The 15877-nt window shown below is 40.8% G+C and overlaps 2 protein-coding genes and 1 pseudogene across 2 annotated transcripts in view; 1 reads left to right on the top strand and 2 right to left on the bottom strand.

Annotated features, from left to right (window-relative positions):
- The window catches only part of TERF2 (telomeric repeat binding factor 2), a 27001-nt gene extending 25302 nt beyond the window's left edge, over positions 1-1699 (bottom strand). The window contains exons 1-2 of the mRNA XM_008567896.1: positions 1526-1699; positions 87-323 (exon numbers count right to left, since the gene is read on the bottom strand). Coding sequence (XP_008566118.1) covers positions 87-323; positions 1526-1699 — 411 coding nt within the window. The remainder of the gene's footprint in view (positions 1-86; positions 324-1525) is intronic.
- The window catches only part of NIP7 (NIP7, nucleolar pre-rRNA processing protein), a 46267-nt gene extending 36177 nt beyond the window's left edge, over positions 1-10090 (top strand). Inside the window, exon 5 of the mRNA XM_008567884.1 lies at positions 9911-10090. Within this exon, the coding sequence (XP_008566106.1) occupies positions 9911-9979 (69 nt within the window). The 3' untranslated portion in view covers positions 9980-10090. The remainder of the gene's footprint in view (positions 1-9910) is intronic.
- Positions 2870-3280, bottom strand: LOC103586597 (annotated as a pseudogene).
- Positions 10091-15877: the final 5787 nt, after the last annotated feature.

Genomic DNA, 15877 nt, shown 5'->3' on the forward strand with positions numbered 1-15877 from the left:
CCCTCCCCGCCCTCCCGGCCGGGCCGCTTTCTCGGCTGTGACGCCGTCGGGTCACGCACGACGCCCGGGCCGGAAGCGGGGCCTGCCGTCCCGGATCCTGCGGCCATGATACGGAAGGCCTTCCGAGCCGCCCGCGGGCTTCTGGGAGGGAAAGGACCGGCGGGCCCAGCCTCCCTCTCGGTCTCCGTAGTTCCCGTGGTGCCGGCCGCGATGCCTGCTGGGACTTGAAGTCCACGCCGCTCAGGCAGGTGCGCGCCCCGGGGTTTGCGGTCAGGTGTCAACCCTTCTCTGAATTTACAGAATACTATGCTAGAGACGCGGGACTATGTATAAGATATGGAAAAATAAATACGTTCAGCTTATTAAACACTTTTTGAAAATTGTGAAAGGAGCAGACATAGAAGAAAGTTTATTAAATTTACATTTTAACAAATAATTATAAAGGAAAGGCCAATGTGATCCCAATTGAGGTCAAGAAATAGAATATGCCTGCCGCCCCAGAAGCCTCTTGACATATAATTCTTTAAATCACGAAAATACATTTTTTGTAGAACAATTAGGAAAAAATAAGCAAAAGGATCATCTATAGTCGCCATGAAAAAATAAGTTGACATTTAGGTTTATAACCTTCCAATGTCTTTTGAATACTATTGTGTGTGTTTACAAATATAGATATTCTATTATAAACCTCATTTTTATTTATTTATTTATTTATTTATTTATTTATTTATTTATTTATTTATTTATTTATTTAATTTATTTATTTATTGTGACCGGCAAGGGGATCGGAACCCTTGGCTTGGTGTCGCCCACACCGCGCTCAGCCAGTGAACACACCAGCCATCCCTATATAGGATCCGAACCTGCGGCCTCCGCACTCCCAGCGCTGCTGTGCTCCCAGCGCTGCCCTCTCCCGAGTGAGCCATGGGTTCAGCCCAATAAACCTCATTTTTTAAAAACATATAATGAACATCTTTCCACGCCATTAAATATTTTTTTGTACAGTATCTTTTGCAGTTACATAACATTCCATATATGGGTGAACCAAATTTTTCTTTATCTAAACTATACTATAAGATATTCGGGTAATTTAAAAATTTTGTAATTCTAGACAACCTCAATATTAGAAACATCCCTTTAGCCATTTTGTTACACAAATTCGTAATTATCTCCTTAGGATAATTTCCTTAAAGTGAAATTACTGAGTCAAAGTGTTTTGCACGGTTAAAATAAGAAGATGATCAAGGTACGATTTCACGAATCACATAGTTTATCGACACCAAGAATTTTTCCCCCTTAGGTTCACAATGCTTAAAGGAGACCCGGACCTGCCAGCCGCCAAAAAGAAAAAGGTGGGGGGAGATAATAAGAGCAAGTCTCGCAGGAAATACTCTCTATAGGCAACGTACAGTCACCACATAGCGAGGGAGTCCCCAGATTATTAAAGTCTAGTTGCTCAATTAGGATGGAAGCAGGACTCCGTGGAAAGTAAAGTCTAGTGAAAGACTGAGGTGTGTCTTCATACCAGTGGTCTCTCGGGAGAGACGGCGTCTAACACAGCGGAGATCCGAGACGACATGCAAGGTCCCTCCACGCTAGAGGGCGGTGCGGGTGCTGGCAGGCGTGTCTTCAGGTGTGACCCTGTCGCAATCTGAGCTCTCAGTCTCTGGAAAGGAGCTGACAGAGTGTAGCCTGCCATGGCTTAAGCTCTCAAAGTGTCTGTGAAACTCTTGAGTTTTATGTGTATTTTGAAGCCCAGTAGTTAGGGTGTGGTGTCATATTTTCCAGGCGAAGGGGTGTACACTGCAAGTTCTTTTGGGGGAGGGCGCGGCCTGCCAGCGTGGGGATCCCAACCTTTGACCTTGCTCCAAGGTCTTATCACAGCAAAACATAGATCATGCTCAAAGCAAACGATGTAAGTGGTTTGGAATTATTTCAAAGCTACATAACACAAAGGATACCCAGTAGGACACAGATCAGAATATGTCACTCATCACCCTTTTGCTTTGGAACAAGGTGCAGACTCCTTAACGTGACTTTTAAAGCCTGAAGAGGTCGTCTGTTCACCAACCTCATTTTGTGCTTGCCTGTGCACGTGTGCCCACAACTTCTGTCACCTCCTTTTCACCTGCTTCTCAATCTGCCTGGAGCCGTCTCTTGTTCGTTCCAGTCTAACTCAATTCTTCCTGTCCTTCAAGCCTCATTTAAAAGACACTTCACCCTTTCTTACTTTCTGGGCTAGGTTAAATCCCTCCTGCTATTCCTTCCCTAGCAACACATGTTTCACCTTTCTTTTTTTTTTTTTTTCCTTTTTGTCTTTTTTTTCGTGTCCGGCAACGGATCGCAACCCTCAGTGTTGCGCCCGCACCAGACCGGGACTGGCAACGGTATCGCAACCCTGGGTGTTGCTCCCGCACCTCGCTCAGCCAGTGAGCGGGAACCGGTCTGCACGTGGGATCCGAACCCTCGGCGGGAGCAACACCGCGCTCCCAAGCCGCGCACCGTAGCAGTGCGCCACTGGGCCGGCCAGTTTCACCTTTCTTGAAATATATTCTCCACTGTTAGCTCTTTTGGGGGAAGGCACCCTGTCTGCTTATTCATCTCACATCCCACAACCTAGCCCAGCACATGACACATTTCTTGAGGTTGGATTGAATTGACTAGGTACATGTGGATGGCTTTTTGATACACGTTGAAAAACTACCAATTATATGCCCACCAGCAAACTATATTTTCTGAATTAGGGGCATTCTTAGGGCTACCTCCCATTTCTTATGTATTTGTGTCATGCTTTTCTAGATACAGAATACCTGACTATGTAATCTTTTTATTTTTTTTTTTCTTTTTAATGACCAAAACAAAAAAGCATCTAAAACCAAAGCTTCTGGAAGAACCACTTATTTATGCCCGTCTTGTACCTATCTTCAAACTTGACCTTGGCCTCCTGTTGGGCACTGCAGGTAAGAGCAGGGTCTCTGAAGATGTCCTTGTTGGCAGCGGTTTTGTCTAAGGGGATATCCACAGAGTATCTTGTGGGCATGAGGTGATTGTAGTTACAAACTTCCATGAAAGATTTTATCTTTGACCTTTCAGCGATTTTCTTCTTGTCCATGGTAGCTGTCACTTTTCAAAGATAGTGGTCAATTCCAGCCACAAGAGCTTGGGCGAAGGGGCAGTCTGAGGTGCCATCATCAATGTTCTTCATGATGATGGCTTTGCGACCGGAGTAGTGTCCAGCCAGGACCAGCATCACTTTCCCGGGTTTGATAAACTTGCCCATTTCAGCAGCAGCCATCTGGGCCTACCTGACTATGTAATCATGACTGACTGCGTAGGGTATTTGCCCTGAGCTCTTTTCTCTCTTTCTATCCTTGTACATAGGCCTGGACAGGACTTAAAAAAAAAATTACGGTCCCTGTTTCCTTCTCTAGGTATTCACTCTCGTCCAACCTCCGGTTCCAAATCCACTTCTAAACTCACCTTGCTGGGCACATTCCTAAACCCTCCTTGACTTCTTTGCATTTCTGGGATGGGTTGCCACATTGACCTTGGAGAGTCTGTTCCCCACTTTTTTGCTGGGTGCAGCTGTTCATGTCTTCTACAGGCAGGGGAGTGAAGCAAGTAAGAGCTTTTCCAGAGGACTGGGTGGGTTTGGGGAGGGTGTAGGAGGGAGGCAGGGACACAGGGTCTGAGTCACCTACAGGTGTCTGATGCTCTCGGGATTCTCCATCCAGTACCTGGACCAAGTAGAGAAATTCAGTGCAGGCTTTTGTTTGGGCTGTGGGTGGATCTGTGCCTCTTCCTGAGAGGCCCAGTAGCTGTTCTAGCTTCAGGGTCTGTTCTCCTGACCCTGCTGGACTGGAACCAAAGATCCAGTATGGGGACACTAAAAGACACCTCAGGAGGGCAAGTGGCAGTTTTATTGAGGATGCAAAATCACGTGCTGGAATCTTGAATTAATTAGATATGGACCTTAATGTGTATAGTACCTTGGTCAGACAAAACCTCCATATGACAGACATTCCGGAATAAGGGAAGAGGTCTCTAAGTCTGACAGATCTTTGGCGATCACGGCTGCTTTGCAATTCCAGCCTGCTTGCCTTAACCAGGAGCCAAATTACCTGACTCTTCTACTTGCTAGCTATGTAACCTTCAGGAAGTTACTTAACTGTCACTGTGCCCTGTTTCCTCATCTGTGAAGCATAAATAATAGACTTTCCTCATAGGGATCGCATGAAAATTTAAATGAATTACTATTTCTAATGCCATTAGTGCAGGGTTTCACATATTGTAAAGGCTCAGTAAGTCTAAGTAATTTTTATTCACTTGTCTAATACCTGCCTGAAAAGTCTCCTACTCTTCTCTACCAAAAATCTCATTTTTCCTTTGTTTTGAATTAACATATAACTTACGTAAAGTGCATAAATCTTAAGTATACAGCTTGATAATTTTTTTACTCATCTTTCAAAATCCCGTCATCAAATAATTGGTCCATCATCAGTCTCCTCTTTACCACAAATACCCCGAGGAGATTGTTTTGAGGAACTTGAATGCTTGATGCCCGCCCCCTGAGCTCCAGCAGGAGGCAGTGTGGTGTAGGAAAAAAGCCATAGACTGTGTTAGGTATAGACTTATCCTGGCCCTACAATTTACTGGTGTGGGGAAGAATTTAAGCTCTGGGAACCTTGCTTTCCCCACTCGCTAAAGAGGGCAGACTATTTATTAAATGGACACTTCATAGGGCTGTAGTGAAGGTGAAATGAGATAAGGCCTGTAAATAATGCCTGACACATGCCAATCAAATTAGCAAGATTTTAAAAAATAATAATACCCATTGTCAGGGAGAGTGCTGTGAAACAGTCACTTTCATCCAGTGCTGGTTGGAGTGTAAATCAGGGCAATCTTTCCAGAAAACAACTCAGAAAAAAACAGCAAGACCCATAAAAATTCCATTTTTTAGAAATTCATCCTGCAAGAATAATCATTAACGTTATGATTTAAGTACAAGGATTTTCATCACAGCATTACTTATAATGTAGAAAAAAATTAGAACTGAAAAGATCTAAGAATAAAGTTATTAAATAAATCATGGTGTATTCATATTAAAGAATTTTATTCTGTGGTAAAAATCATGTCCATAAAAATAAATAAATAAAATAATATAAAAATAAATAAATATATACCTAAGATTATTCATGCTCAAGATGTAATAAGAGGAGAAAAAGGATAGAAACATATAGTATGACCATAAATTTATGGATATAATAATCATATAAAAATATATTTTAGGCTGGCCAGGTAGCTCAGTTGGTTAGAGCACAGCCTTATAACATCAAGGCTATGGTTTTGGATCCCCACACTGGCCAGCCATCAAAAACAAACAAAAATATATATAGAGAGAGCATTTATTATTTACTGTGCTAGAGTACTTACTGTGCTAGGGTACTTTGCATTCTTTATTTCATTTAGTCTGCACCAAAATACTGCAAAAGAGATATTATTGTGCCAGTTATTCAGATGAATAAACCGAGACTTCAGGAGGTTAAGTGGTTTGCCTAAAATGTCATAACAAATAAGTGCGTGATTCAGATTTCAAATCCAGATCTGTTTGATATTAGTCAAGATAGAATATCAAGAGATCAGATTACTTTTGTTTGTTCTTGACCTTCATATAAACAAAACCATACACTAGGTACTCTGTGTCTGGCTTCTTTTGCATAACAGTGTTTTTGAAATTCATACATCTTCCTTTTTATAGCTGAGTAGCATTCCATTGTATAAAAATCCACAATTTATTTATCCATTTTTCTGTTGATAGACATTTGGGTTGTTGTCAGTTTTAGGCAATTAGAAATAAGGCTGCTATGAGCACCATTGCACAAGTTTAAAAAAAAGAAAGGTGAAAACTTTTAGATGTCACCTATAAAATGTGCAAGCAGATACACATTTTTAGGTGATGTTTTCTTTTCTTTTCTTTATTGAGAAATACAACATATACACAAAGCAAGGCCAAACTCTTTTCCAAAGTAGTTGTGCCATTTAACACTGCTGCCTTTTTCTTTACAATTTAGTATTACAACAATCTGGTGAGCATCTGGTTGTATTTGTTGCAAATATCTTCTTTTCACTCTGTGGTTTATCTTTTATATCCTTTATGGAGCTATTTATCAGCCAAAGTGTGTACCATTAGTGTAGTTGAATCTATCATTTCCCTTTATCTTGAGTTCCGTTAGTGGCTTGTTTAAAAAATCCTTTCCTATTCAAAAGTCATTAAGATATTTTCCTAGGGCCGGCCTGTGGCTCACTCGGGAGAGTGCGGTGCTGATGGGTTCGGATCCCATATAGGGATGGCCGGTTCACTCACTGGCTGAGCGTGGTGCTGACAACACCAAACCGAGGGTTAAGATCCCCTTACTGGTCATCTTTAAAAAAAAAAAAAAAGATATTTTCCTATATTATCTTCCCAAAAGCTGGGGATTTTTGCCTTCCACATGTAAGTTTTTTTGTTTTTGTCTTTGTTTTTTTGGTGGCTGGCCTGTGTGGGGATCCCAACACGTGACCTTGGTTTCACAGGTTAAGTCTTTTGTCCATCTGAATTCGATGTTGGGAAAATTAAACGGGATCACATAGTAAGGCAGCTAGGAGAACCTCTGACATAGTAAGCCTCAGGGAAAGGTAGTAGTAGTATTTTTTTTTTCTGTTGTTCTTATATTTCAAGTGTCATGGAGTACTACATGGAAACAACACCCACCTGCAGCAGGTACTGTCAGCGAAAGAGCCCAGGACATGACATTTCGGTGGGTCTGTCATCTCTTTTCATGACTGTGACCTGTTGACTGTCCATGGCGCATTTTCCACGTGGGTTTCATCTGCATTATATTTTATCTGGCATAGTAGGGTTCAGAGGGAAAGGAATGTGCCCTGCCCTCCACACTGGCTTGTGCAGACACTCAGTAGCGGGAATCCCTAGTAGCATTTGCCGAAGAAGACCTCGTAGTGGTGCTGGCTCCCAGCCTGCTGTTTGTTAGACACAGATACGTGTCACTGAAGGCAGGGCTGGACTTTTTAAAAATTTCTGCCACTGTAGTGCTGCAAGATTCCTGAGTTTCATCCACACACTGCTCCCTCCCCAAACTCCAGCCAGCAGCCAACACGTACACCAACAAACTCACCCACTCAGCACAGCACCACCACCCATGGGAGTGGTGAAATCCACACCACACCCCCACTACAATCTTGCCTCTGGAAGAAGAAGCAGAGGGTCTTGCACTCAGTAGGCACTTGATAAGCGTCTGGCTCATAACAAGTGAGTAACCACATTAAGATTAGAATATAGGAGCACATTTTCACGTGCTGCTGTGTAGCAAGAAATGGATAGACTAGGTGGCCCTTCCCAGTCCCGAGTGTGCATCAGAATCACTGGAGGAGCTGTTAAATACAGATCAAGATTCCTGGCCCTTCCCCCACCGACTGAATTAGAATGAAGGGGGTGTGCACAGAAAGGAACTATTTTAAATTAAGACTCTGGTATTGTTGCCCCAACAGATACGGGAATGAGAGAGTTATTAAGTATCTGGATCCATTCATCATCAAAAATACCAATTTGGCAGTGTCTCTCAACTTAGAATTTTCATGTTTTTTTTTTTTTTTTGTCTTTTGTCTTTTTCCGTGTCCGGCAACGGATCGCAACCCTCAGTGTTGCCCCGTACCGGACCGGGGACCGGCAACGGGATTGCAATCCCGCGCCTCGCTCAGCCAGCGAGCGGGAACCGGTCTGCATGTGGGATCCGAACCCTCCGGCGGGAGCGCCGCCGCGCTTCCCAAGCGGGCACAGGCCGGACCGAATTTTCATGTCTTTTGAACCTACACTTCCTCCTAGACTTTATCCTATGCCAAAAATAAAGGCACAAGAATATTCAGGGCAGCATTTTTGAAACAGAGAAATACTGTACAAGGGTACTTCAAAAAGTTCGTGGAAAAATAGAATTAAAAGATAATACAAATCTTTCCATGAATTTTTTGAATTCCATGAATTCTTTCCATGAATTCTCATACTTAGAATTAGGCAAATGTCTATTTATTCATTAAACATATTTTATTGAGTGTTATTTCCATTACTGGAGACACCGGTAAGAACAAAATAATAAAGTCATTACTCTTAGAGAGATTTGCTTCTTAGTCCATCACAGGAGGACAGAATAATGATTTCTTTTTTTTTTTTTTTTTTTTTTAAAAGATGACCGGTAAGGGGATCTCAACCCTTGGCTTGGTGCTGTCAGCACCACGCTCAGCCAGTGAGCAAACCGGCCATCCCTATATAGGATCCGAACCCATGGCCTTGGTGTTATCATCACCGCACTCTACCGAGTGAGCCACGGGCCGGCCCCAGAATAATGATTTCTGATACACCAAAACAATGGAATATTATGCCTTCATCAAAAGGAGTGAGGTTTGTCAATATATACAGCTTTGAAAAGATGTTCAAGACTTTTTTTAACTTAGGAAGCTTTCGAATGTATTACCTATTCCAAAGACATAAAATAAATTAAAGGTAAAAGAGAAAAACAAGTTACAAAACAGTATGTACAGTATCGTGCTATTTATGTACAAAACTTATATTCATATGCATAGATATACACATATATATTAAAAGAAAAAATTGTGGAAGAATGTTCAAAAAAATTGTTAAAAATTGTTAGCACTGGAAAGTAGAATTAAGGGAGGGAAGATTTTGATTTTCTCTTTATACCCTTTCGTGCTGGTTAAAATTTTTAACCTGGGCTGGCTTGTTAGCTCAGTTGGTTAGAGCGTGACGTTGATAACACCAAGGTCCAGGGTTCCATTCCTGGTACTGGCCAGTTGCCAAAAAATAAAAATAAAAAAAATCCACAAATAAAATTGTAACCTAAGGAAATATTACTTCTCTTCACTGTTACAAAAATTCCATATAACCTTGAGAGCCTGAGAGATTTTCTATTTCCAACAGGGGGCAGCAGTGGTTCTCAAATATCTCTGACGTCAGCGCAAAGCTGAGGATTAGTGTTGACACGTTTCCAATCCCAAGCCCAAATACAGTCCTTGGATCACCAGATCATTAAGGAAACAAAAAGCAACAAGCACAGAACGCTGAAAATGCTGTAGGAATTGTTGTAACAAGAAATTTTCTATATGGCTCTTTATTAACATCTGTCTGTGAGTCTACACTGCCTTTTTCTTCTCTGGAGCTTACAGTTTTCTCTTCCACTAAGTTCAGAGGATTTAATGAGAGATATTCTTAAAAGTTCTCTTTCCATATCTTTAAATGCTAAGGCTTTACAGATCAAAATCAGCATCAGGAAGAAACAAGCCTCAGTGCCCTCTGAAATTAATAGGCTTGTCAAAGAATCTGCTTTACAGCTCTTAGTTGATCAGGATTTATCTTCAGTGTAGATCAAAAAATACTTTTTGGTGGGGGGAATGTTGGTATTTATTCAGCTCATTGATGCAGAAAAAGAACTCTCCCACCGTATAAATGTTTAACGTGTGTAAAGGTTATAGGTCTGGTGTTCAGAAATTACACACAGGCTTAGGAAAGAATCTTCACTGGGTTGGCCAAATTAAACAACAGGCAGTTGTAGTGAAATAAACACAAGTTAATATTTAACCACAACAAATCTCTGTTCTTGCTGCTTGGTCTTTCTCAACAGGAGGGGCCTGAGAGCTTCAGAGGGCTCTGGCTATTCTACTGAGAAGCTGGGGGCTCTTCTAAGAACCCACTCACTTTTATAAAATATATATATATATATATACTTTCAAGCAACTGAATCATAAACTTTCCTGGCTATTCTTCATGCCCTAGCAGCAATGCTCTTTTTACAGATAACCCTTCATAAATTGTAAAGCTTTATTTTTCTGTTAACATTTGTCCAAGGTTATACCGCCAGTAAGTGGATGCGGCGGGATTCAAACTTGTCACCGGCTCCAGGAACCTCACACTTGACCATGGCACTGTGTGAAAGGAGAGGACTCACTTCATCCACCTTCTTCCTGAAGTTGTGAATATCTGTGAAAGTAGTTGAAGGAAAGTATATAAAGCAAACGGTTATTGTATCACAAAGCTCTGTCTGGCTCACATGTATTAAGCACTCACTTGCTAATCTCTTTCAGGTGCTGGGGGTAAGGATGTTAGAGATGAATTAGACTTGATCATGTATTTAAGAAATTTCCAGTTTTTGAAGGAGTGAGGCGCCAACAAGTAAACAAACATACATGTGAAAAATAATAAGGAAATACAAGTAAGGGGAATAAGCCAGGGGGACACAGCAGAATGGTTAAATCCACGGGCTGTGGAGTCCCCAGTTCTTAGCTGTGGGACCTCTAAGCCTCAATTATAAAATGGGGATACTAATAACCTCCAATATAGGTCTTTGCTGTGAGGGTGATGTAATGCATTATTAAATTGTTGCATTATTAAATGATGTAATGCATTATTAAATTGTTTAGAATAGGGCCTGGAAGATGGAAAGACTGGTTAAAATGTGAGTTAATAATATTGCTTAATAGCACTTAAGCAAAATAAGAATCATGCATACAACCACATTTCTGATATTGTAGACATCTCTTTCTCAAACTATTCTGAATCTCTTGGCACCAAAAGACCTATCTCCTTGAGACTTAGTCTTCCTCTGACAAGGTTATCTTTTGATCCTACTAGAATGTCTTCAGGAAAGAATGATGCTGCAAAGTGGCCCCGGCCCCCACGTACCTTGCTTGGGCTAAGTCCCAGGCAAGGAGAGTTGAAACTGGGGATAGACCTCAGGAAGGACAAATGAAGACAGGTGCGAGAATCATCTGGCGTGTTTGTTAGAAATTTTCCATGGCCTGCTCTCTGAGATTTTCATTCTGTTCCAAATTGAATTTCAATACATACTTTACTAATATTTTCATAAAACTGTAATTCCAGTAAGGGTTTCACATGATCTTATCCTGCAACCAGTTCCCTCCCCCACTAGTTTACTTATTGTTTTCTCCCAAACACTGACTCACCTCCTTCATCCTCAGTCAAGGACATTGCTTTGATATGCCACAGTGGCTGTCCCTTTCAACTTCTGAGTCTTGGCATGAGGGCATGTGAATTCTTTCATTTGAAACCCTCTGCCTTCTCACAGCCATACTTAAGCTAGACTGAAAACTCACCTCCTTTTGGAAGCCTTCCCTGCTGAGTTTTTTCACTTTTGCACTGTTTTGTACTCCAGATGCAAGTGGGGTTGTGGGAATGTAACCAGGAAGTAAGTTCTGGTTCTTCCCATTGGGGGCAGCATAGGCTTTTGGAGACGGCAGGGACTCTGGAATGTCTGGCACGAATTAATACCATAGCCCTACTCATGAGTTCTCAAATTCATTCTGGCTGTCCTTTGTCACCTTGGGACTGATACTTATTCTTGTGGGTTGTTGCCTTCTACCCCAGCTTCTCCAGGCAGCTGTCCCTTCCCCTCTTTACATTACTTCTCTCCAAGAGTGTACATTACTTCTCTCTCTTTTAACTCCCTAATGCACAACTAAGACCATACTGGTGAGCCCCACCATTTACTGTTATGTCCTCATCTGTCAAATGGGGATAATTATAGTCCCTTCCTCACTGAATTCTTGTAAGAATGAAATGAGATCAGGCATGTTTATGGGATTTGGCACCTGGAAGGTTTGACAGATGCTTTAGACTGGCTCTATCAAAACCCATTCCAACCCCTTTCTAGCTTGCTTCCTGGACTGCAGTGGCTGGAAAGCATGATACTATATTTCTTAAACTCTCTTGTAGCCATGGTTTTGTTTGAGATTTAGATTTCACTTGTATGAAACTTTAAAACTACGAGTTATGTGGAGGGAGAGGCAGAATGTGACATGTCCATTTTACCAGTGCTGCAGGATTCTGGAGCCAGCAGCTGTGGTGGCAGCTTAGCACTTCTGAAGCTTCTTGTGAGCCTGTCAGAGGCTGTAGCTTGCTTGTGAGCCCGGTTCCACAGTACAATTTTGCAAATCATTCCTGGATGTTTAGCCTGGAGTCTATTTCTTCAACTTTCTGAATGATTCTGTGAGCTATGTATATATGCCCTTATAAATCCCTTTGTGCTTAAATTAACAAGAGTGAAATCTGTTGTCTGCAACCAAAAACCCTGACCAGTCCATAAGTGCTCAATAAATGTTAGCTGTTACTATTATCTTAGAACTTTGTTGAAGTCTTGGTAGTAAAGGAAGTGATTAGATTTCATGAAAGAACATTTTAAACTGGCTACTAGATAAGACCATGTAAAATAATTTCTAGAGTAGTACTGTCCCATAGAACTTTCTTTAATGATGGAAGTGTTCTATACTTGCACCCAATATGGTAGCCACTGATTATATGTGGCTGTTGAGCACTCAGAATGTGGCTACTGTGACCAAGGAACTGAATTTTTAATTTGATTTAATTTTACTCAACTTAAATTTAAAATTAACCACTTACAGCTATCTCTCTCCCTAGCCAAGAAAATTCTTGGTCTACTACCATGAAGAGAGAGAAAGAGAGAGAGAGAGAAAGAAACATCTTGAATCAGTTTTTTATTTTAATTAGTTTTTGGTGGCTGGCTGGTATGGAGATCTGAACCCATCACCACACTCTAACCAACAGAGCTAACCAGCCAGCCCCAGTTCTTCTTTAACCTCAGTCTCAGGCCACATCATAATAATTTACAGATGTGCAACATGCCCACGATAATGACAAATTCTCTATAATAAGTTTGGAATTTCATTGTCCCCAAAGTCTATTCCAGGATTGCATATTGGCTTTTTATTTGCACACCCCAAATGTCAATTGAAGTGTTTTTGCTAAAATGCAATCTGTCCCAAAATGTAAATCTCAGCCTTCACTTAGAGAAACACAAAAGCATTGATTGTATTTAAAATAATAGTGTTTCCCTTCATTTCCAGGTATTGAGTTTCCAAAAATAGTAGGTCCTATATCAGTTAGACAAGTAGGTCTCACGTTTTGCTGCGTATTAGAATCATTATAAAAAAAATATTTTTGGGGGCCGGCCCGTGGCTTACTCGGGAGAGTGCGGTGCTGATAACACCGAGGCCCCGGGTTTGGATCCTATAAAGGGATGGCCAGTTGGCTCATTGGCTGAGTGTGGTGCTGACAACACCAAGCCAAGGGTTAAGATCCCCTTACTGGTCATCTTAAAAAAAAAAAAAAATTTTTTAAAAACCTATGTCAGCCTCACTCCAAACCAATTAAACTAGAATCTCTGGTGAGAGAGATCTGTATTTTTTAAGCTTCTCAGGTGATTCCAGTTTGTAGCCAAGTTTGAGAACCAGTGAGTTTGAGGACTTCATAGACTCAGTTCAAATGGATCTTTCTTCAAAATGAGGATTATAATTCTCAGGCTTGGATTCTAAACTCATAAGTTGAGGCCAGCATGTGTTTAATTTGTTTTGTATTGTGCCTGCCTTACACTTACCAAGTGCCTTTGAAAGAGAATAGATTTAGTGAAGGTAGGATGTAGAATTATTTTTTTGAATAGACAATCTAAATAGGCTAATGTAGGTTGAATGTGTCCCCCAAAGTTTCATGTATTAGAAACTTAATCCCTACTGTGACAGTGTTAAGGGGATAGGAAATCCTATCATGGTAATAGAAAGCTGAGGCCTTTAAGAGGTGATTAGATTCTGAGGACTATGCCCTTTTGAATGGATTGATCCATTTATGGAGTAATGAGTGAGCTTCTTATGGCTTTCAAAGGAGAACAAGTGAGCAGGTTAGCATTCTCTCTTGCTCAGCTATTTCTCCAAGTGATACCCTGTGCCCCTGTGAAGAGTCAGCACCCACCAACAAGGCCCTCACCAGATGTGCTCCCTGGACTTTGGACTTTTCTGTCTCCAAAACTGTAAGAAATACATTTTATTTCTTTAAACACTACCCAGTTTCTGGTATTCTGTTAAAAGCAACAGAAACAGATTAATACTCAGGACTGTATCTATTAAATACACTGAATCAATAATTAACATTCCAAAACAGAAAGTACCGGGACCAAATGGGTTCACTGGTGAATTCTATAAAACATATGAAAAAGAAATTATACCAACTCTCTACAATCTCTTTCAGAGGATGGAAGCAGAGGGAATATTTTCTAACTCATTCTTCTTTGGTGTTTCTGGACTTTAGGCAGATAAGGGAACAGCTTCATCCTGTGCTTTGGAGAGACAGAGGACTGAGAGACGGGGCTGGAGGTGGGGAAGGCCAGAGAGACTTTGAGGCTGCTTCTTTATTCCAGCATGTCCAAGTGCCATATTTTGGAGTAGCAGCCTCTGAGCCCCAACATCACAAACTGAGCTGTGTTGTTCCAAGTTATGTGCAAATCTGTCTTGAGGAAAAGCATTATGGGCTGAATTGTGTCCCCCCAGAAATTCATATGCTAAAGCCTAAATACCTAGTACCTTAGAATGTTACTATATTTGGAGATAGGGCCCTTAAAGGGGCAGTTAAGGTAAAATGAGGTCATATGGGTAGGTCCTAATCCAATATGACTGATGTCCTTAGAAGAAGAGGAGATTAGGACATGTACTCACACAGAGGAAAGATTACGTGAGGACATAGTGGGAAGGTGGCCATCTGCAAGACAAAGAGAAGCCTCAGAGGAAACCAATCATGCCAACACCTTGATCTTGGACTTCCAGCCTCCATTACTGTGAGAAAATAAATTCTTGTTGTTTAATTCCCCCTCTCTGTGGTATTTCATTATGGCAGACCTAATACATTAATGCAGAAGGTGTACGGCCTTTATAGAAGTAGAGAAGTTTGAATTGGGTCTTGAAGAAGTGGAGGATTCACCAGCATTTAGCTATAAAAATAGCTTACTTTTGCAAAATGTTGAAAACAATCTAGATTTCCTACAATAGGAATTGGTTAAATTAAGTAGAACATATTTAATGGAATACCATGTCATCGATAAAAATTAAGTTATCATGGGCGGTGAAAAAGGCAGGTTACAAAACAGTAAGCCTAGAATAATATATAAAGACACATCAAAATGCTGATAATAGTTGTATCTGGATGGTAAAATTATGCATGATTTCTACTTTTTTCTTTTTGATTCTTTATGTTTGCTAATTTTCTGCAATAAGCATATATGATTTTTTAAAATAATATCTTACCTCTAGGTATTTACCACAGAGAAACTTGCACATGTGCATAATGAGAACTATACAAGAATGTTTATTGAAGCATCATTTATAACAAAGAAAACTTGGAATTAACCTAAATGCTTATTTAAAAAGAAATAGCCAAACAGTGGAATATTATATAGAAGTTAAAAAGAATTAATTACATCTATAATAACCATATAAATAAAGTGTTCACTATTATATGATTGAGTGAAAAAAATAAAAACAGCAGAATAATATATATAGTGTATTTTGTTTATATAAAACAGATGCATGTAAGAATACTCTATATTTTCAATGAGTACATGTATATGTACATAAAAATATAATGAAAAGTCAGTAAAGATAGCCTCAGAACTCCTAGAAGTGATTTTCTTTGGAGAAGGGAGAAAGGAACTGGCATTGTGGGAAGTGATAAAAGAAAATCAAAACTTTATCTGCAACACTCTTTTTTTTCAAAGAAAAAGAATGTATTCTAATATTTAGTTAAAAGTTATTTAAAATCGGGGCTGGCCCAGTGGCGCACTGCTACAGTGCGCCGCTTGCCGCTTGGGAAGCGCAGCGGCGCTCCTGCCGAGGGTTCGGATCCCACATACAGACCGGCTGCTCACTGGCTGAGCGAGGTGCGGGGGCAACACCGAGGGTTGCGATCCCGTAGCCGGTCCCGGTCCGGTACGGGCGCGACACTGAGGGTTGCGATCCC

The sequence above is a fragment of the Galeopterus variegatus genome, unplaced genomic scaffold (genome assembly GCF_000696425.1).
Source record: "Galeopterus variegatus unplaced genomic scaffold, G_variegatus-3.0.2 Scaffold354, whole genome shotgun sequence".
Taxonomy (NCBI): Eukaryota; Metazoa; Chordata; class Mammalia; order Dermoptera; family Cynocephalidae; genus Galeopterus; species Galeopterus variegatus.